At 41.2% G+C, this 22749-nt stretch overlaps 2 protein-coding genes across 5 annotated transcripts in view; one reads left to right on the top strand and one right to left on the bottom strand.

Moving 5' to 3' along the window:
* The window catches only part of nf1a (neurofibromin 1a), a 62960-nt gene extending 40451 nt beyond the window's left edge, over positions 1–22509 (top strand). For 3 of the 4 annotated variants that reach the window (XM_044033069.1, XM_044033071.1, XM_044033068.1), the window contains 22 exons: positions 2484–2916; positions 3043–3383; positions 4114–4316; positions 4838–5031; positions 5109–5249; positions 7212–7491; positions 7595–7809; positions 8577–8638; positions 8733–8874; positions 9031–9132; positions 9736–9876; positions 10064–10190; positions 10765–10896; positions 11569–11704; positions 12372–12529; positions 12641–12763; positions 12843–12961; positions 13060–13160; positions 13394–13536; positions 13628–13674; positions 15028–15244; positions 18016–22509. In XM_044033069.1, coding sequence (XP_043889004.1) covers positions 2484–2916; positions 3043–3383; positions 4114–4316; positions 4838–5031; positions 5109–5249; positions 7212–7491; positions 7595–7809; positions 8577–8638; positions 8733–8874; positions 9031–9132; positions 9736–9876; positions 10064–10190; positions 10765–10896; positions 11569–11704; positions 12372–12529; positions 12641–12763; positions 12843–12961; positions 13060–13160; positions 13394–13536; positions 13628–13674; positions 15028–15244; positions 18016–18158 — 3700 coding nt within the window. In that variant the 3' untranslated portion in view covers positions 18159–22509. Of the gene's footprint in view, positions 1–2483; positions 2917–3042; positions 3384–4113; positions 4317–4837; positions 5032–5108; positions 5250–7211; positions 7492–7594; positions 7810–8576; positions 8639–8732; positions 8875–9030; positions 9133–9735; positions 9877–10063; positions 10191–10764; positions 10897–11568; positions 11705–12371; positions 12530–12640; positions 12764–12842; positions 12962–13059; positions 13161–13393; positions 13537–13627; positions 13675–15027; positions 15245–16108; positions 16278–18015 lie in introns of all 4 variants that reach the window. The other variant, XR_006360936.1, reaches the window with a different exon arrangement.
* LOC122774025 lies at positions 353–5614 on the bottom strand. The gene is made up of 3 exons (XM_044033076.1): positions 5457–5614; positions 2254–2352; positions 353–1787 (listed from the first exon to the last, which is right to left on the bottom strand). Exon 3 carries the CDS (start codon positions 1779–1781, stop codon positions 1128–1130), a length of 654 nt encoding a protein of 217 aa, XP_043889011.1. The 5' UTR covers positions 1782–1787; positions 2254–2352; positions 5457–5614; the 3' UTR covers positions 353–1127.
* Positions 22510–22749: the final 240 nt, after the last annotated feature.

Genomic DNA, 22749 nt, shown 5'->3' with positions numbered 1-22749 from the left:
GATCATTTTATTCACTGGTTTTAATTTCTTTATGGACTGAAAACAACACTTTTTAGATAGAGAAACAACTCACACATATTCAATTCAGTATATAAATAAATTCGGGTGTTCTCTAGGGTGTGACTCCGCCTATCGCCCCATGTCAGCTGAGATTGGCACAGCTCCCCCCCGTGACCCTCATGGGGGTGGGGATTCTCTGGCACATAATGGACAAATGCAAAATTGGGGCAAAACAGTTTCTATCTATTTACATTCTAACAACTTTAGAACTTCACCGTTTTGTATATTATATTATAACACTATGACACAACTATTGACTCAATGCAAAAATCAATTTATTTAAAAACAGACATTTAAAAAGACTTGTAAGACTTTTTTTGTGTACAGTCATGAACTGTAGAATTACAAAGCCAGGATCAGCGGAGACTTGGTAATGAAAGGACTGTTAACAGACATTGCACCAGACTCTTTCTACCATAACACGTGGCTGTAGAAGCACATTAAGTTGCAGGAGTTACATAAATCCTTGGGTCCAATTAATAGTTCTGTTAAACACAAAAATTGAGCCTAAAGCAGTCTCACAGAAATTATTCAGCGTTCATCAAGTGGGTAAATATGTAGCTTGTAATTTTTAGATTAAAAAAAAAAAAGATATGTTAAATTAACTGACATGAGTAATGTACACTTTCATTATGGTTGAGGTTGGCCAAGAGAAATAGTTTGATACATTTGATGCAAACTACAATTATGCTGTAAAGTAACACATTTTTCAACACTGTTAGAACCATACACAGAATACTGTATATATACACATTGCTGGGACATATAAACCCCAATTGTCTTATAATACTGTCTCATAGTTCCTTAATTAAAAGCAGTAGGTTTTGTTGAAATGTTTTCTTCCTATTCTCGAAGTATGGTGTCCAAAAATATATCTATAGTTTTGGTACTGTACCACAGCTATTGTAGCATTGGTCTTCCAAATGTGAAACATTATATTTTTGTTTTAGAAGAAGTTTGTATGTTTGAAATAAATTGTGAATGTAATTTGAATGAACAGAATATGCCAATTTAAACTTAGTGTATGAGCTGAACTGAGGGGCAGGTGTGTTTCTGAAGTGACTTTATCACACAACAAGAGGCATGTCCTCCAGATCCCTGGAAACTTCAAGACAGTAGTCCCTGGAGCTCGGCATCTGACTGGCCTTCTCTTCTGGGTGGAAATCCATTGCTGTGGCCCCTTCTTCGAACCCTGTCCTAGCCTCCTCCTTAACCTCTTCTGTTTTAGCTTGTCTCTCCTGCTCCGTCTTGTTATCTGAGGTCACCTCCTCAAGAATGACGCTGGTGTCACATGGCCCAACTACCCCTCCGGCATCTGGCTGGTCTGTGTCCCAGTAGCTCGCACTGCTCACCAAGTTCATGTTGGACCGGGAGATTCGGGGCGCATAAACTCGATTCTGAAGGTGACAGACCTGGCATGCCAGTACCATGACTGCAACAAGGAGGCAGACAATCAGCCCTCCAGCTGAACCTATTGCAATCAGACCCATCTCAGTGTCAATCAGGCAGTCGGCACGAGTGCCATTGGTGTCTGTATCGGGAAAGTCTATGTGCTCAGTAGAAGTGTGACTGGACTCCATGGTAGAGGGTGAACTACCACCGAGATCTATTTCATATGTGGTCATCTGCATGGTTGTAAGGACTTGGTCTGCATCAGTAGGGCAGAACTGGAGCTGGTTGAGTAGCAGAAACAGGCATAGAGAAGTTGTTGTCCCTGCCATTGTGTCCTGGAAACAAGACAGTTTAACAAAGAGAAAAAAATCCAAGTCATGGATTTATTAGTGCTGTATAATTTACAGTTATACAACTCTAAAACAAACAACAACCCTGACTAACTCTCTTCTGTGGTTAAGAGTTCACTGCTGGTGCTGGATTGACCTGTATGCAGAGCACCTACTTCCTCTCCGAACTGCCCTGCTATTGGTCAAAGTCTGTCATGACTTGTCAGATTTTCAGAGGGCTGTGAACAGTGCCTATATGAGGTCCATAAATATCTCTCTCTCTCTCTCAGATCACTTGATTTACATTATGCTAACAGGGTATTTTGTACTTATTGAATAACATAGTCTAAAAAGAAATCCTACCAACTGTATCTTTAATACCACATACAAATACAATTATACAAATTTATATGCAATATGAATGGGTTTTACTTATTTGTTTGTCTGATGATCTCTTATTTATTATACTTACTAGAAGGAGTCTTATGGTATTTGTCCTGGTTTAGAGTTGGGGTGAATCAGCTGCTGTGGACACGTTTTGTCCCCTCTTTCTTTTACAGGTCTGGTTTAGCTGTAATAGGAAACAGATAAAAAGAAAATTGGTTTCTCAGAAATCGAAATGTGTGCAATTTGCAATTTTGGGCTAGCTTCATTTATTGCAGAAGCTTGAATTTGACTTTGTTATTTTTCTGCTATCTCTAGGTTCAAAACAGGACAGATCAACGGTGACCTGCTCATTTATCACGTCCTCCTTACCCTCAAACCATACTATGCCAAGCCCTACGAGATAGTTGTTGACTTGACCCATGTCGGGCCCAGCAATCGTTTCAAGACCGACTTCCTGTCCAAGTGGTTTGTGGTCTTTCCTGGCTTTGCCTATGAGAATGTAGCGGCCGTTTATGTCTACAATTGCAACACATGGGTGAGAGAGTACACCAAATACCACGAGCGGCTTCTGACAGGCCTGAAGGGCAGCAAGAGACTCCAGTTTATCGACTCTCCAACTAAGATGGCTGAGCATATCGAACCTGACCAGCAGAAGCTGCCTGCCGCCACGCTGACCCTAGAGGAAGATCTCAAAGTGTTCCACAATGCCCTGAAGCTGGCCCATAAAGACACCAAGGTCTCGATAAAGGTAAGGGCACAACCCTAGAAGCTGTACTAGAAAGCACTCAATACCTGGACTGTGTCCTAAGTGTCATATGAAACTAATATTTGTTAGATTCTGTTCCTTAAACTGCCACATTCTCTTGTCGATCAGGTGGGCTCAACAGCAGTTCAGGTGACCTCAGCCGAGCGCACCCGTGTCCTCGGACAGCCAGTTTTCCTCAATGATGTCTACTATGCCTCAGAGATAGAGGAGATTTGCCTCGTGGATGAGAGCCAGTTTACCCTCACCATGGCCAATCAGGGCACACCACTCACATTCATGCACCAGGAGTGTGACGCCATCGTCCAGTCCATCATCCATATTCGGACACGCTGGGAGCTGTCTCAGCCCGACTCTATCCCACAGCACACCAAGATCCGTCCAAAAGACGTTCCAGGGACTCTGCTCAACATTGCTTTGCTCAACCTTGGCAGCTCTGACCCCAGTCTCAGGTCAGTCATGTGGGGCATGTAGAAGTATTCTAACAACTAGCCTCACCAACTTTAATTAAGTGGTAAACAAGTAGCTATTGCTGAAGAAAGAATGGATTTGATTGAGCAGCCATGTTTTTTTTCTTCACTCAATTCTATGGCTTGTCTCTCTTATAATCTTATAATCTTAGGTTATGTACTTAATATCAGCATATGTTGGTATCAGGCTCTCAAATTTCCTCTGTTTGGGGCAATACATGTTTAAGTTCCTCATGTACTTTGATAATGCATATACGCAGGTTGAGTTAGATCATTCTAAATGTTCCAAAGTATGTGAATCTGTACTGAACGCGAGAGGTGTAATGGTTTTTGTATTGATGCCTTTCCGTACAAGTTCATATGATCTAAATTAATTTTGGTTAACACAACAAAAAAAAAGGGACGTTTGTTACAAATTAACATACAAACCAAACAGGATCCAACACACCAAACCTGTGTATTGAATGGAATTGCACCATTATGTGCACCATTACACTGCCACTGGACATGTGATTTAGAATTTGTCTGGCTCACATTTCTTTCATGACATACTGGAAAGCCCTGAACTTAAATTAGATTTTTTTTCGATTAGAGATGCTTTTTCTCTCTACCCATTTTTATTTAGAGTACAGTAATAGTAAAACTTGAAAACACTTGGTGCTCTATTCTGGCCAGACACCAGACATTTGACTTGTTTTTCCCCCACATCCAGGTCTGCAGCTTACAACCTGTTGTGTGCTTTGACCTGCACCTTCAACCTTAAAATAGAGGGCCAGCTCCTGGAGACATCAGGTCTCTGCATCCCAGCCAACAACACTCTCTTCATAGTCTCCATCAGCAAGACTCTGGCTGCCAATGAGCCCCACCTGACACTGGAGTTCCTGGAGGAATGCATCTCGGGCTTCAGCAAGTCCAGTAAGTCCTTTCAAAAAAGCTGCACATACACATATACATGCTCTTACCTATAAACTGTCACTTTATAATATATGGGTGCATCTCTAATTGTTTTCAAAATTGTTGGAATTCATTTCTAATCTGACAAAATCACCATAACATGAACTGTTTCTTGAACTGAACTAAACCTAACATGTCATTTGTGTTCATGTGTAAAATGTAAATGTTAAATGGTTAAAGATCGTTCTTTATTGTAGTTTGTCATTGGTAATAAGACATTTATGCCTCTTCTTGAGGTTTCTTACATTTTTTCCCAACTGAGTTTTTGGTTTCACTGAGCTGAGGCTCTAGGAATAGAGGAAACAATGTCATATACTCATTGTAAAGCCCACCAAGGTAAATTGTGATTTCTAAATTTGGGCTGTACCATTTTGATTTGAAAATCTCTAGTCTCGGCATTGACCCAACACTGACCTTGGCTGTATCATGGGCTATTTAGATAACCAGGAGTTGTGCTAAGTCCCTGTGTTGGCTATTTGCAGGTATTGAGCTGAAGCATCTCTGCCTCGAGTACATGACGCCTTGGCTGCTCAACCTAGTCCGCTTCTGTAAGCACAACGACGATGCCAAGCGTCAGCGTGTTACCGCGATTTTGGACAAACTCATCACCATGACCATCAATGAAAAGCAGATGTATCCGTCTATCCAAGCCAAAATCTGGGGCAGCCTGGGCCAGGTGAGCACTTTTTACCAACAGTTAACTGTTAACATTTGCCGTGGATTTGGCCTCTGACTTTGTGGCTGTGTCTTCAGATAACAGACCTGTTGGATGTAGTGTTGGACAGCTTTATTAAGACCAGCGCTACAGGAGGCCTAGGCTCCATCAAAGCGGAGGTCATGGCTGACACTGCAGTGGCTCTGGCTTCAGGGAATGTCAAACTCGTCTCCAGCAAGGTGAGACTGTCCTAGATTTACAATTTCAATGGGTAAATATCTCCATCAGCTACCCAGTGTACTGATGTTACTTTCATATAAATAAAATCCAAATGTCAAATTCGACAACATTCATACATATCACAAATAGGGAGAATAGATTTTGTTTAATGCCATAAAAAAAAAAAACCAGATAAGGTGAGAAGTAAATAGAGAAAACGTACTCACAGAAGAAATGAATCCAACGCTGTAAATGTCTCCAGACTGCAGAATCCAAAGAGAAAACCTCATTCACTCACTATCCATCATCTGCGTGCTTGGGATCTGAATTCAGCCTGCTACTTTAGAAAAACAAACACAACATAGACATTGAGGCACAAAAGAAAAGCCAGGCCCTTGCTCCTATTATGGCCACTGAATAGTGGCTATTGTGAAGATTGTTGGCTGAGAAAGGACAGTCAGTGTTTATGGTGAAGTGCTGCTGCTCTTTTCACTGATTTAGTCCAGTTTTTAAGTGTTGTTCTGTTTTGAAGGATGTCAGATAAATTAGTTCACATGTCTGATGGAACATTTATGAGTGTTTACGTCGGTATTATCAACAAGGTTACCCTGTCATGTCATGGCAGGACAGCCCACCGGGCACAAAGCACCATTGTCTGTGGCTCTTGAACTCTGTGTCACCCAAGGGTTGAATAAATGCTAATCGTCTAAGGTAGTGAATTTGTCGTATAAGACGCATGCACAGTGTTCAATGAGGGATCCTCACTGTGGAATGATGATAAATCTCACTTATTTAATAATTATGATAAATTTTTATCTGTTTTGGGCTTTTAACAAATGCTCCAAGACATTTTACATCATTTAAAACAAGCAATAAAAGCAGTAAAATACACATACAAAACATTAAATAGACATACAAATTATTTACAACAGCACATTAAAAGCAGCTATGGTGGGTTTTTAAATTGAGTTGGTGCAGCCTTGAATGTGTTAGGGGAGTGAGTTCCAGTTTATCAGTGACATCCTTTAATTAATGATAGATTTTTTTTTTTTTGCCATGCATAGAAAAGATCCCCATCTTACACAAGCTTACAAGACACCATTATACAGACGAGTAAGCCAGAGTAGAATGTAAATAACATACTATTAAATAAAATGACACATTTTTCATGTTATACACACATTAACAGCCAATTCTCCATTCTGTCTGTTATCATCAGTATCAAGGTGTTCATAATTGATGATAATAAGAACAATACAGAAACAAGTGTGAATCATTCTCAATTTCACCGAATCACACATAATTGCCATAGCGTATTTTCTTCCTGAACATCTTCACAGCTACCAGCTTCTTGGATTAAAGTGGTTGAAATTGACTACTAGCATTATTATTATTAATATTTTCATGTAATTACGACATAGTTAAAGTGTGACACTGTAACACTCTAGTCCAGGGGTGTCAAACATACGGCCCGGGGGCCAGAACCGGCCCGCCAGAGGGTCCAATCCGGCCCACAGGATGAAATTGTCAAAATTTCACGCTATGATTACAATCTAAACGTAAGGTCAAATGCAATATTTTTCAATTCCAGATGGCTGTGACTAAATGTTTATGCCTTTATAGATGATGCGTAAATAGTAAATTTAGGCATGATATTGTTGAAATTGCACTTATAAATTTAATGTTTTGTAAAAATATCCCTCATTAAATGTAAAACAAAGGAGAAAAAACAAAGCACTTCTTGTGGGTCATAGGTTATTATGCTATTATTTTACTATTTTTACTGGTCCGGCCCACTTAAGATCAAATTGTGCTGTTTGTGGCCCCTGAACAAAAATTAGTTCGACACCCCTGCTCTAGTCAGACAGTTTCATTTGTTTTAGTTGTCATGGGGTTTATTGATTTCCATCAGCCGACGTCATACAGAGAATGAAGAAGTGAATCTTTGTTCCCGCTGTTAAACGTTGTGTTCTTTGTGACAGGTCATTGGTCGTATGTGCAAGATCATAGACAAGACCTGCCTGTCGCCAACACCTACACTGGAGCAGCACCTCATGTGGGATGATATAGCCATCTTGGCACGCTACATGCTCATGCTGTCCTTCAATAACTCGCTGGACGTTGCTGCCCACCTGCCCTATCTGTTCCATGTGGTGACCCTGCTGGTAGCCACTGGGCCGCTGTCACTCAGGGCGTCCACCCACGGTTTGGTTATCAACATCATCCACTCCCTCTGCACCTGCTCTCAGCTCAACTTCAGTGGTGAGGACTGACATTAGCTCCTTGTTTAGGCTGGCAGCAGTTTGCATCAGACTCGTGTCCTGTCTAAATTAATACATATGTATTTGTGTTGAATGAATTCCAGAGGAGACAAAGCAGGTCCTGAGGCTGAGCCTGACCGAGTTTTCCCTACCAAAGTTTTACCTGCTGTTTGGCATCAGCAAAGTCAAGTCGGCTGCGGTCATCGCCTTCCGGTCCAGCTACAGAGACCGCTCTTTTTCACCGGGCTCCTACGAGAGGGAGACATTTGCCCTGTCCTCCCTGGAAACTGTCACTGAGGCCTTACTGGAGATCATGGAGGTCAGCAGACAAAGTCTAGACATAACTTCCAATAAAGCATTTATTTTACCCCATGTATGCAAGTTGGGTAGTACTACTGGGAGGTCTGGGAGGTTTTCAGCTACATTTCAGCTAAATTCAGCATCATATATTCAGCTAACTGCAATATGTAAACCCTCTCTACCTAGAACTGGTCACTGGTTATTTTAACCACTTAACTAATGGCTCACCCAATAAAAGCTATGCCCACCTAAGTTTAAGCATTCTGGAGAATATGTTTGCCCTTTTACAACTGGAAACTGAAGTTTGGGACACTTTGTAAATGTTTTATTCCCTACAACATAGTCAGTAGAGAATATCAGTGTTTTTATATCACTACTTATCGAACAGCAAGATAAGATTGTGAACATATTTTAGAGAAAGCGTACACATTAGCTTGCATATATATTATTAGCCAAGCCTTTTGAAAATTGCCCAGAAGCATTTTTATTCCTGGTGTCCCAGCTGGCAGCCATGTGTTGATTAAAAGCATATCTAATGCTGGTTCTACTTGCAAGGGGGGCGTGCACAGTTTTATGATTTTAACCATGTGTCAGCTTCTAATGCAACCACTCATCAAAAAGCTTTTTAGGGTCCTAGTTTACTGTAATTTACATGTGGTTGACCACAAAAGTGAGAACATGTACAAATTTGATAGAAGTTCACACTTCTGCTCCACACTTTGTTTACTAAAGGTTTTTCCAAATATCTCAGTTTTTTATTTTCAGTTTGTTTGCTCTGTCCCTCAGGCTTGTATGAGAGACATCCCAGCCTGCAAGTGGTTGGACCAGTGGACGGAGCTTGCACAGAAGTAGGATCTTCATACATTCTGTTTTAATCCGTGCTAAGTTTACACCATGACTTACGCAGTTTGGTTCATATTTGTCTGTGTGTTTGGATTTCAGGTTTGCATTCCAGTATAATCCGTCTCTCCAGCCCAGAGCGCTGGTGGTGTTTGGTTGTATCAGTAAGAGAGTAAGCCATGGTCAGATCAAGCAGATCATCAGAATCCTCAGCAAGGCGAGCCCTTTGCTCAGCATAGACCGCGTAAGAGTCCACATTCACCATGTTCTTGTCAATTCAAACTACTCGATCCTCCACCAGGTGGAGTCCTTTTTTTTTCCATCTACTCTTTCTTTTTTTTCTTTCTGGTGGACTGGCATTGATTTCCCATTCACTGATGTCCCCATGTCACCATCACAGGGCCTGGAGAGCTGTCTGAAGGGACCTGACAATTACAACAGCCAAGTATTAATAGAAGCTACAGTCATTGCTTTGACCAAGCTACAGCCTCTGCTCAGCAAGGTAAACCAAGCGCTCGTAGCAGCACTCCTTACTTTTATAACTACTGTATTTAAAGCAATCTGTCTTTTCTTGTTTCTTAAAGTAGAGTGGTTATTTTAGGTAAAAGGGAGATGCTGTATTGTTCAGTTTTGTCCAATTTAGAACTGAAATCTGAAGTCTCACACATGAAAGAGTGAGTTTAGTCAGTTGAATCTGTGAATCTTGTCTCGTCTGATGGTTTTTGTTGTCCTGATGACTTGTGAAAATCAGAAGGAGCTGGGTTTGGTATCTATATTGATTCCCTACCTTCTATAGCACCTACATGATATGCACGAGGTGTACACTGTAAATGTTAGACTGAGGGTCAAATGATTAATTGGTTATTTCAAATAGAACAGACAAATGTATACATGATAGTGACATTTCCAAAGGGTTTGATTACATTTTTCCACATTAAATGACAGCAGAGTGTCCCTGAGCCCTGGCTTCAACTGAAATGCTGCTCATTCTCTTTGAGTAGGGGTGACATCAGCTGTTGTGAATCCATTGCATTACTTTGCTTGCCTTTTGTATCGTTAAAGTTGAGTAACTTTCCAATGAGCCCTCTCTGTATTTAATCTGCAGGAGTCCCCCATGCACAAAGCTCTGTTCTGGGTGGCAGTAGCTGTGCTGCAGCTGGATGAAGTCAACCTGTATTCTGCTGGAACTGCCCTTTTAGAGCAGAACCTTCACACTTTGGACACAATGCGTATCTTTAACGACAAGGTAAAAAAAAAAACACCTGACACTAACCCCAGAAAGTCTCCTGTAATTACCTTTTTTTTCTCATTTTGTTGCCATGTAAACTAAAAGCCACTACACTTGTCATTATACAGTTGATGCAGTGAATCTTTGCGTTGTCATGGCCCAGGATACTTTTTCACACACTGTTTCTTCTGACTTCTTTCTCCAGTGTCCAGAAGAAGTGTTCATGGAGATCAGACGTCCTTTGGAGTGGCATTGTAAACAGATGGATCATTTCGTGGGCCTAAATTTTAGTGCCAATTTCAATTTTGCACTGGTGGGCCACCTGCTCAAAGGTACAGTTTTGAAAGGCAAAATGTTTACTGCATACAATGTGATTCATGTTAGTTCACTGGTTTAACATACATGGTTCACACCAGTCACTAGAGCTGTGCAGTAATTGTAATCACGGTGCAAATTTTCTTGAGCAATAAAACAAAAGTTCACTTGATATGTTTGTGCATTGTCCAAACACGTTAAGATATAACATATTATCACTAGAAAATATTTCACCTCAGGTATGTTTCTATATTTAATAATTGTTTGTTTGTTTTACACCATTACATTGAAGCTGCTGTCGATTTAATACAGTAACTGTAGAAGTAACTTTTATAGTACCCCAACACTAACAGCCAGAACTCCACAAAAAGACTGTCCTTTCTGCTTTTTGTCGCTAAATAAATGCCCTCCTCCACCAAACATGTTCATGCAGTGATGTAGGAATGTAATGTAATTGAAAGGAATGAAGCAAAATGTTATCCACACGATGGCCTCGCTGACCGCAGCCTTGAGTATTAGCACTGTGTCTGCTTGTGCAGTCTCTTGTTTACCTGTGACTGACTGTCCTTTTGCTTCCACACGCGTCTCCAGGCTACAGACATCCATCACCCACCACGGTAGCACGGACAGTGAGAATCCTGCATACGCTGTTGGCGCTCATCAGCAAACATCTCAAATGTGACAAGTTTGAGGTCAACACACAGAGTGTGGCCTATCTGGCTGGTATGTAAAAGACTTATTGTAATATTGTAAAAGAATCCTTCATCCATTCCAAAAGTCTATCATATTTCTTTCATCATAGCAGGATAGCATTAAGACTTAAATAGTGGTATGCCATATTTTACTATGTATCGGAGAATGTGGAAGCTTTGAATTAGTATTTACCAGCACTTAAATGTCTCGGTGCATCCAGTCTCCTGGAGAGCAAGGGCTGGATTTTAAAATGTATTTTTTGGTATTTGATGTTTATTTGAATGATCCCATATTAACCAATTTTATTATGTATTCCTTTTGAAGCTGAGCTCCTCTACTTAGGGCAGTGCCAAACCTAAAGACAAATGTTTGGTTTCATTTTAGATTTAAATATTATCAAGACAGAAGAGTTGGATAAGTGGGTTCTCTGAAAATCTCATATCCAAGAAAATTTGTATCATCACTAAAATATCCCTTACAGAATCAATATTGAATTGTATCTCAAATCAATTCAAAGCATGGTGAACTGGAATCAAATTGATTAAGGAAACCGGTAGCAACACTCAGCCCTGGACAGGGCCTTTACTTAAAAGCTTCAAGTAAATTTGTGAACAGTTAGCTGTTCTTGGTTATAGTGTTGTGGTTGGTTTGGATCTGCTGTACTGTTATAGTTCATCACCACATCCTTCTTGTGTGACGCAGCATTGCTCACTGTATCTGAAGAGGTCCGGAGTCGCTGCAGTCTAAAACACAGGAAGTCACTTCTGATCTCTGACCTGTCCATGGACCCAGTCCCAATGGAGACCTACACCAGTCATATCACTGATCCCAGCTGCAGGTGAGCAACTAAGGCAGAGGAAAATAAAGGGTGACTTCAAATAGAGACACATGAACACAATGATGAGCTTCTTTTTCAGTAGTTTCCTACTTTTCTTAACTTATATTTTACGTGACTTCAGTAGGGCACGAGGTACAAGTTTAACACAGCTACTCACAGTTTTTTTCCCCCTACTTTTTCTTCTTCCTGGTCTTTGTGAAGCTAAAAACCTACATTAACAAACTTTAAAACACCTATATTGGTGCCCTGCTGCAAAAAACTCCTGGTTAGGGTTAGCATTTTTATGATTTTATGTACTTCCAGATCTGCAAATAGTAACACATTAATATGCAAACCTTAGATGGTGAACGTGGTAAACGGATGTAAACCATATACCTTTTTAGCATTAGCACGTTAGCATTATTGTGTTGAGCTGAAAATTGCCACCTCACACAGCTGCTAGCATGTCTGTAGAATATGAATGGGGTCAACGTCATCTTAAATGGACCAAGATATGTTTAAGTCGTGCATCTTCCAGCATTACATTTTAAGTCAGTCATGGTGACAACTGACAAAAGATTCTGACAAAAGCTGTGCGTCTTTGTGTGCTTACCAAAGTAAGAATGAAAAGTAGTCAGAATGTGTTGTAGGTTGGGAGTTTCACATTGTCCGTTCATGTTCCACTCAGAACTCTCCGAGAGACTCAGCCGTGGACATCGCCGCAGGTGTCGGAGCGCTACCTTTCAGCCCACTACCCCACAGTGGGACAGATCAGCCCACGAACACGAAAGTCCATGAGCCTTGACATGGGTCAGCCATCACAGGCCAACACCAAGAAACTTCTGGGTAGGATTCATTCTGTAGCTCTGTACTTTCCTAAAGAGGAGTGTCCATAAAAAAAGGATGCACAATGCTCTGGATTGTGAATGTATTTGTTGTTTTTTGTGTGTTGACCAGGCACCAGGAAGAGCTTTGATCATCTCATATCAGACTCTAAAGCACCAAAGAGACCTGAGATGGAGTCAGGGATGACCACCCCTCCTAAGATGAGGCGTGTGGCTGAAAACGACTATGAAATAGGTGAGTGTTAAATCCTGGCATGTCGTGATGTGGAGATGGTGGATATATTTAATAAAATGCGTCAATGTTGTAATTGCAGAGACGCAAAGAATTGGAAACTCTCACCTTCGTAAAGTCTCCGTATCAGAATCAAACGTCCTGCTGGACGAGGAGGTGCTGACTGACCCAAAGATCCAGGCTCTACTGCTCACTGTGCTGGTGAGGAAAAGCAACAACCTTAATGACATCAGATGCTACTTTTCATTTCTTAGTCACTGAGTCTGTATTTGAACGCACTGTTGATCTGCTTTTTCCAGGCAACCCAGGTCAAATACACAACAGATGACTTTGACCAGCGGATTCTATACGAGTACTTAGCAGAAGCTAGTGTCGTCTTCCCAAAGGTTTTTCCAGTTGTGTAAGTACCCAACGAACAGCTCCTGTCCGCACCTACGTTGTTTTCACCTGTATTCCCCTGGAAGGTAAACAGTGGGCAAAACCTAACACACATGACCAAATCACACATCGTAACTCACAGATGTAGATGCTGCTACAACAGCAGAAAACCACATTAGTCACTTAATTATGTATTATATGGACTAAAAGAAGTGTCCAGTGAGTGTAAAGTGATCGGTCACGTCTCATCCTCAGCCACAACCTGTTGGACTCAAAGATCAACACGGTGCTGTCCATGTGCCAAGACACCAATCTCCTAAACCCCGTCCACGGCATCGTCCAGAGTGTGGTGTACCATGAAGAATCACCCCCCCAGTACCAGCCATCCTACTTACAAAGTAAGACACACCAACACGAATCACCTTAAAACTGCGACAGTGATATCTGCATTTTATTTTATTTTATTCACACATTCCTCTGATTTCACAGGCTTTGGCTTCAATGGACTTTGGAGGTTTGCTGGACCCTTCTCGAAGGTATGAATGATTCTTTCCTTTATGTATTTCCTCTCAGAAACACTGGAACAATTCAATTTACCAAGTTATTGCATCTCAGTTCTGCAACCAGCCAGCCTTCATACCACAGCACTTGGCCAGGGTGGAGTCGCCCTTCGAAAGTAATAACGTGATGGATGCATCATTGAATGTTATCAGGGCCCAAGGACTGAATAGTGACAGTATTGATCCTGTTAAATTTCATCTTGATACATTTTTAGGGCCTAATCTTGCTGAGAAGCTCTTAGCACCTACAGTTTGTCCAGTACAGTCTGGCAAAAGATTCTCTATCCTGTGGGTCTCAGACATGGGAGTGAGGTGATGGAAGTTTGATTTCCTCTTTGATTTCTTCTCTTTACATTTCACATTCACTTTTACTTTCAATATTCATGAAGTTTAAGTAGGCACGTCTATTAAGACAAGACTTTTTACCAGCTTCTCAAATTCACACCCTAAACCCATCATGGAATCCACCATTTTGATGTCATATAAATGCTTAGGGTCATTTTTTTGCAATAATATGCCTCACATTTTGAATCTTGGTCTGAGCACATCAAGTTCTGTCACAATGCCATCTAGTGGCAATAAGAAATAGCTGATTTTACATTCCGTTGCCCTCCTTCAAGCAGCTTTCTTATATTCATCCATCCGGGCGGGAGCTATGCCAATCTCAGCTGACATAGGGTGATAGGCGGGGTCCACCCTGGACAGGTCGCCAGTCCATCACGGGGCCACAGAGACGAACAACCATCCACTCTCACACCTACGGTCAATTTAGAGTGTCCAATTTACCTAATCCCCAAATCTGCCCACACACATGTGGAGAACATGCAAACTCCTTGCAGAAAAGCCCTTGTTCTGCATCAATTATTTAATTTGGCCAGAAAAGCCTTAAGATCTTATGTATTATGAGTATTATGTGGGCAACTCCTTTAATCAGTGTGTAAATCAAATATGTATGTGGGAGCAATTACCATTTAGAGCCCTATAAATTATTAGTAGGACTTCAAAGTGAATTCTGTATTCTACCAGCAGCCAGTGAAGTGTTTTGACTAGACTGAAGTGTTGTGTTCTCCTTTGCCCTGTAAGCTCTCTGGCTGCTGCATTTTGAATGAATTGAAGTCTTCCCATCGTCTTTTTAGGAAGTTCTGAAAAATGATCCTGTAGTTCAGATGAAAGTGTGGAACAGTTTTTCAGTGTCAGACTGGGAATGAAATGTCCTAAAAATGATCGTGACCCATCTAAGAGCACTGAACCCACTGAATTTATAATCTGGCAGTTTGAACACAGTTTCCAGCAGCAGTGTTGACACCGTCTTCTCTGCTATCCTTTTAGCAAACACAGATACCAGACTACGCCGAGTTGATCGTCAAGTTTCTGGAGGCGCTGATTGACAGCTACCTGCCCACAGCTGATGAGGAGCGAGGGGAGGAGCAGCTGAGGACGCCCACCTCACCCTACCCACCCACCAGTCAGAGCCAGCTCAGCATTACTGCCAACCTCAACCTGTCCAACTCCATGACCTCACTGGCCACCTCGCAGCATACACCAGGTCTCTCTCACACACACACACCCACACAGGTTTGCGCAGCTATTCTTCTTAAGGCACTGAGTTGACTCCCATTGATTTTAACACTTAAGAAAGCATTATCCCTAACTTAAACCATAACCTGTTAACGCCTAACTCTAACCTTAACCTTAACCTAACCACAATTGAAATCTTAAGTCTAAACTTCAACCAGAGGTTCTGCCTCAACCGGACCAGGTTTGTTCTCCATGAGGACTTCTGGTCCTGATAAAGTCAGTGTTTATTACCGAAATAAGTACATACGCAAACAAACCGATCCACGTCTGACTCTGTGCCTGGCATAAATGGAGGGATCACGTCGAGTCACTGATGCTGCTGGTTTTTTTTTTTATTTATTGTTTTTAAATTTATTTTATTTTATTATTATTTTCCTGCTTTGCCTTGGAAACTACGGTAACTCTCCCAGGGACATGTCCTGGGCCGGCCCACATTGTGAACCCGGGAGAGTTACCGTAGTTACCAAGGCAAGACGCAGGCGTCGCAAAGCAAAATCAAAAAAATAACGGCCGTCCAACACAGTGCTCAGCTGCAGACACAACGCAATGGAGAGATGACGTGACGATTGATTGGCCCAGTAGCTTGTGGCTCAATGGCTCTATGACAGGCTACAGAGGCCCAGGAGTCCCACCCGCACACCCCCCTAGCCCCCCTCATCTAATCATCTTGAGTAGCAGGCTCTGATAGAGAGACAGAGCGAGAGACACAGAGAAAAAAAATGGAGATTACAAGTAAAAAACTAAATGGTAGCGCTGAGAGAAAAGATAAGAAAATCTGTAGTGGCACAGGCTGCCAAAAGTAAAAAAAAAATGACAGCGATGTTTGCTGCAGGGGCCGGCATGGCGGGGACCAGCAGCACCGACGCGGCTGCTTTAGCTAGCCCCCCCCACAGGAGCAGGCGTCGAGTTACTCTGGCCTCCCGACACTAGTGCAGGAGGAGAGTGAGGAGGAGAGAGATAAAATAGACTCCCCACCATGTGAAGGAGGTGGTGATACTGTGGTAAGTAAGCTGGTGTTGCCTTCCAGCATGGTGTGAATAAGCATTAACTCAAATTAATGGTTCACAACATTTATAACTGTCCATGAGCTTCACTTGACATAAGAAATAGCGCACTGTGCATGGTCTGGTGTGTTACAACGATCTAGTTATCTAAAGTATTGGAAAACAATAACCATATTCATATACTATTGTATTAAGCCCTGTTTTATACTTTCATCTCATATGCTTTCACACAAAATTGCAGATCTACACACTTACAATTCACATCTTGCTATGCGATGTGTTTTGAGTATCTAGATCTGCTATTTTCACAGTGTTTGATCATTTCAACCTATAATGAAATCTCCCAAATCAGGTCACTGGAGTTAAAGTGTTTAAAGTGTCAACATGCACCATTTCTAGTGCCCACAATCCAATTTGGTTCATGAAGGACATTGATCTAACAACTTGAATAATATATGCTATATATGTATGCTTTACATAATTTTTTCAGTCAGTTTTTATGGTTTATTGTCTTTCAACAGTTTCACATTATACACAGTAGTTAGAATTAAGAACAAACACTGATTCACTACCGTTACAATAAAACATCTGCATATAATATGCAGATATATTGTCAGTAGGTACATTATGTTGAGCTGTACTGTCTGTTCTAAAATAAAATTCTTAGGGTTTGTCCGTTTTTCAGATCATTATACTATTGTTTTCCATACTTTAGTCAACTAGCCAAAGTTCTGATTGCATGCAGACTAATTCTTTTGCATGTAATCTTGTTCAAACATAACCTATTCCACACTATTCCTCTACTTTTCATGTCCAGATTTGTGATAGGCAGCAGGCAGCTGTGTGATAGTGAGTGATAAATAAACACTCGAATCTTAAATCCTTTCTCTAGTATTCTTCTTAAGAGCAGGTACAGTAAGCAACACACTGTATAGTTATCATTTATTTATTCAAGGCTCCAGAATATAAAGGGATATTGCTCAGTATAGTGGTGTTATTGAGGGCTTGTGTGTTTGTATCTATGGGGCGTGTTGGTACAGTATCTATGCACAGATTACAGTGGGCCAGTCTGGATCAACAAGTCCAGGGCCAAATTTTTGTCCCAGTCCACCCCTGGCTGATTGTGAATAGATGTCTCGTCTTTCAGGGAGAACAAAATAAGGATATCATGTCAGTGGAGCCACGGTGCAGAAGTAAAATTATATTAAAGCACTTAAGTGGATAAAATACTGATGTGAAGGTTCTTCTCTTTTCTGTCCAATGTAAGTAAAATTAACCACAATGACACATGTAAGTAAAATTGACCACAATGACACATGACAGAAATAACATTGCTAGGCTACTTATGAATATTTTTAGATCCTACGGGAAACAGCATTTTCCCGTAGAATTTCACTTCCTCTGTGACTAGACTTAGTTCAAGTGAAGGGTTGACTCATACGCATGTGACACACCAAAAATAAACTGGCAGTCAGGGTTAGGAATAATTTGAAATGTATTCATTCGAGTTTTGATTCTGCTAATTCAGGATTCTTATTTTAAATTGTGATATGGTTCGAAATGCTGTCAAAATCTTTAATTTGACCTCAATCCTGATTAGACTTTGTGTGGTTTTAACCCGTGTGACATAAAATTAACATCTGCGGTATTTGTGTCTTTGCATTGATGCATGGTAGAGAATGAGAGCCATATCCAGCTTTTTAACTTGGTGTCGTCCTTCACTGTGGTCCTCCAGGTGTGGACAAGGAGAATGTTCAGCTGTCCCCCAGCTCCGCTCTGTCCAGCGGGGGTCGCACTCGCCACGGTTCAGCCAGTCAGGTCCAGAAGCAGCGGAGTGCCAGCAGCTTCAAGAGACCCAGCATCAAGAAAATAGTGTGATCAGCCGGAGAACACTGTCCCATCCACACCGCGGACCCCCTCCACCACCTCCAGGCTGCCAGGCCTCATGCCGCACTCAACTTGGTTAACATTTCCTCCGCCTTCAGGCCTGTTGCTTTGGCCAAAGACGAAGTCCCTCTGTGTTCTGGATCGAGGAGAAATATTTCCCACCTGAATTCTGTGCTTCTTGGGATTTTTTTTCTTTTTCTTTTTCCTTCAAATCTTTAATTTGAGCCAACCCATGGTGGAGAAGGTGAATAGTTAGTGAGTAGTTTCTCTTTACGTCCGGAGTCGGTGTCAGAGCTCCTCCATCACATGTGAAACTACACTAAAACACTATTGGGAATAACTCTGGATGTGAAAGTTGAGTTGATGACATGGACTGCTCACACATCCCTTGGACTTCCTCATGACTCAACCCTCCTTATCAGTGAGATGGACCAAATAACAGCAGCACGAGCAGCGGTGGTGGATTATCTGTGAGACGGGACCTTTACTCTACTCCCCTCTCCCAGTCTTGTACATATTTTACATATACAGATAATGTATAACCCGTCCTTAGTGCTTATTTGGATGTTGACGTTTTCTCCATGGTGTGCCTTTGTCAGGGTTTTTCAGTGTGTACAATTTGTAAAGTAAAAGTCAAACCTTGATGAGGACAAAGAACAGGTACTAATTATGGAGGCGAGCCGTCCATATCACCACAAGGTCACACAAGCTGCGTCATGACTGGCCTCCAATGATCGTCAAATATACAATCATCCATATACCCTGTTGCCTGAAAGTATTTATCCTGTACAGCTAGATAGTGCTACACCAATTTTCTTCTTTTTTAACACTTTTAAAGTGTCATGAAGGTTTCAAAACACTAGGGGAAACACAACAGTGTAAATAGCTCCAAGCTTCTTCTTCTTTTTTTTGTTTGTTTTGTTTTGTGCGATTGCTTTTACTCCGCCGTTTTTGTTGGTTCTAAGTAGTATAAACTGTATGTTCAGCAGCATAACATTTTTAATTTGTTTACACAGTGAAAAGGAAATTACGGATTAGGCAACAATCCTTAACTCTTGTGTCAACCACCAGTTTTGTTTCTTTTATTTTTGTTTTTGTAGGGGGCAACATGTCACTATGTCAGTTTTGTGGAATATGATGCCAACTCCAAGTTGCCTTTTAACATAGAAATTTCGTTTTTACGACCTTTTACCTCCAGTGACCATGTGAAGAGAAAAGGGGCAGTGGATAGTATGACGTTTGATCCCACCTCCATCTTTCTGAGCTTTTTCCTGAGCGTTCCTGTCCTGTGGGCTCTTGAAAAATGAAAAATCCACCCTTAAAGAAGCTGACTTTTTGTTATGGCCATGTATCCTTGGGCATTTAACTGTAGCTGAGACGGTTTCGATAAAAGTGTTTTGTTATTTACCAACGTCAGCCAGTTTGACTCTCTCCCAGTCAACGTCGTGAGTGGTTTGGGTCACAATACCACTCATGACATGTGGTGTTCAGCTCTGGGAAAGAACACTGTCACTTCAGTCAAAGGCGTTCTCACTCAATCAGGAATTACCTGTCAATACTTTAAAGCTGCAGTGTGTAAGAAGCGACACCTCCTGGTGAGACTGCAGATTGCAACAAACAAAGTGTGTCAGGGAAATACGGTGGCCTTCACATACCGGAAAGGATGTCTTCGTACAGTTGTCCGTCAGTTCTCTCCACTCTCCCCCACACACTCCCTCTGCTTTCTTCTCCTTCATTGATTCATTTGTCAGAAAATATGCAGGCTCCAGCCCTGAACGGCTCCGCCCACATTGACACATTTCGTACAACTCACTTTTTTTTCAGGTTGCTTTAATTTATTTACTGCAGTTTTACGTTATTCTGTTTATTCATTCAAAGAATATGTCCAGGGAGACAGGTGTACGTCCTACTAAGAATTAATGGAGAACAGCTAATGATATAGTCGATGTGGATGTTGGAGGTTGTGAACTTTGGATCGAGACGGTCAGTGTTTCCTTAGAACTGTGTGTGTCTGCCGTGGGCAGTACTGTGCAGTAGAACAATACAAAACCGATGAAGTTACAGTGGAGACGTGTTGAGTGTTAGACGTCTTAGGAAGAACCGTTTTCCATCAAAGAGTATTTTTATTTCGTACGCTGCTGGTGTCGCAACTCAGTCACAAGTATAATTGTTTACAGTTGTGACTCATTGGGGTTTTATGTGGAAAGCATTTCTGACCATCTGTTCTTTTAGTGGCATCTAGAGTCAAAAACACACTGATGAGCCACAAACTTAAAACCACTTACCTGTTTTATGAATTAGTCGATCGTTGTACAGTATTTAACGGAGAACGCTCGAACGAATCCATGACTATCAAGAGTTTGTATGTCTTTGTGATGAATCACATGATCGATTTGGAAGTTTTGCTGAAATAACAATGTTAACTTAGAGAGCGGACGGACACTGGTACTGCTGTACAGTGGTCACACTGACACATCGTCATAGATTGGCTTCTTTACTTGAACGTGTCCACAGTGAGACTTGTGCATCACTTGCACCCTACGTCCATACTCCAGTCTGGGTTGCTTTGTTTAAACTCTTCTATCCTGCCTTATCATCTATGCATGGCATGAGTTAGGTATTGTTGCACAACTCTGAACTTTTGTGTGTTTTTTTTTTTTTTATGTCTCAGAGAAGCAGCTCCGGGCATCTGCTGCTCAGATGCTCACATGTTTTGTGTGTCCACGCTTTTCGTCTTAAATCATCAGTATCAGTCGATGAATGCCATTGAAAGGGACATTTAACGAGACAGAATCAGAAACCGTATTCTGTTGTTCAGCTCTGAAGGATGGCGTTAAGGGAAATGCGAGTTTAAAGCTGTAGTGCGTAGTTTTTAAATGGAATCGTTACATTACATTCTTCACACAATGCTAATCCGCTCCACACGTCACTCTCGCTGTTTTTGATTCTATGGCAGTGTTTAGATCTGGTGTCACTTGGGGACATTCCCATGCTGCACACAGGAAGTCATTGGTTAATGTCAAGACAATTAACAAGAGGCAACACAGCGCTAGTAAAGTGAGATGTGTTGGGAGTTTGACTTAAAACGCAGAGAAGTGCCAATGAAATTCTACCGGTTTCAAAAACCCCAGTCATTCAGCAGTTTGACAGGATAAATATTTTTTTGACCCACTCATCCCTGTATTGCAGGTGTACACACACAAATGCACCCTCAGTCAGGTTTGATGAGGTTCATGGGTTTTTTTTTCAAATGTTTCATCATTTCGGTTTATACGACAGAAGTTACGCACTGCAGCTTTAATACTAAAACCAAATGAACTCACAGGTTCTTCTTTTCTGAAACGGATCCAGCAGACGTTTTGTCATCATCCTCCATCTCTAAAAGTTGTCACTGAGAGATGAGTTTTAAAAGTGAATCGCGACCCAAACACATAATAATGTTTTCTTCCACTGGTGAAACATCGGAGCGTTTCTTCAAACGATTGATATTGAACACATGTTTTTGACTCTTTAACACAGATGCGCTGGACCACACTGACCAGCTGATGTGTCACTCAAAGAACCATCCGCCCCCTGCACATGTAAATAAGCCGAACCCTCAAGTCACACATAGTTTCATTATCTGTACTCTGTCAAAGACACACGTTCTAACACACACGGGGTGTTTGTTTGCAGCAGTTGTGGAAGGTACAGAGTTTCTCATGAAGGACGTGTTAGGGCTGTCGAAGGCGTAAAGCTATAAATCCCACACAAACATCTCGTCGTGCGACTCCATCCGTCGTCTTCTCTGCACTTTCAGCTGTCTGTCCTTGAAGCTACACTCCTTGATTTCCTTTAAAGAAGTGTCCATGACGTCTGAATAACACAATCAGTGAGTGTACCTTTAACCAAACACAGTCAGGAACAATCTGAAGGCAAGCTTTATTCCAGCACCATGTTAGCAGTTGCCATTTTGTTTTGCAGGTTTTATTTGAACTTGTGCGTGTGAATGGAAATATTAAGGATCACGTATCCATAACCTCTTAAAGAAGTGGTTGACTTGCACTAATTTAAAAACAGTCATAGGTTTGTAAAGATGAAAAACCTCAAAGTGTGGCATGTTTTATTTGATGTTATGCAAAATCTAATGTCTTTAGAGTATAAGTATTAGAAGTTTTGTTTTTAATGCAGTATGTGTGACAATTGTAAATACTTTGTGTACAATTTGAGATGGTATATTTACTACACTGTATATACATGTGATATTGTATCATTTTGTTTTTGTAAAGCAGTTAGTTTCTGTATAATAATATACAAATTGAACTATTCCAGTGTTAGTAATAAAATGTTTTGCTCTCCACAATGTTTGAATCTGTGTGGTTCTCCAACACCTTGAAATAAAACCCTACACTGTTTTTATCTATTTTTATGAAAGTTATGTTGGAAGGTGTTTTTTTTCTATTTCAAATATCAGATTGGATCAGTGATGTAAATGCTGTTTTTCCTGCCATACGGTTTCCACTCTGGGACTATAACCTTTATAGTTTTTACATATTTTTCCAGCCTTTCACTTTTAGAGCTATTTTCCTCTGAAACACATTTA

The sequence above is a fragment of the Solea senegalensis genome, linkage group LG8 (assembly GCF_019176455.1).
Source record: "Solea senegalensis isolate Sse05_10M linkage group LG8, IFAPA_SoseM_1, whole genome shotgun sequence".
NCBI lineage: Eukaryota > Metazoa > Chordata > Actinopteri > Pleuronectiformes > Soleidae > Solea > Solea senegalensis.
This window is presented reverse-complemented; position numbering and strand designations above follow the sequence as displayed.

What these genes read in the sequence shown, in the direction of transcription:
- LOC122774025 (XM_044033076.1), bottom strand. Translation starts at nt 1,781, where the DNA reads ATGGCAGGGACAACAACTTCTCTATGCCTGTTTCTGCTACTCAACCAG.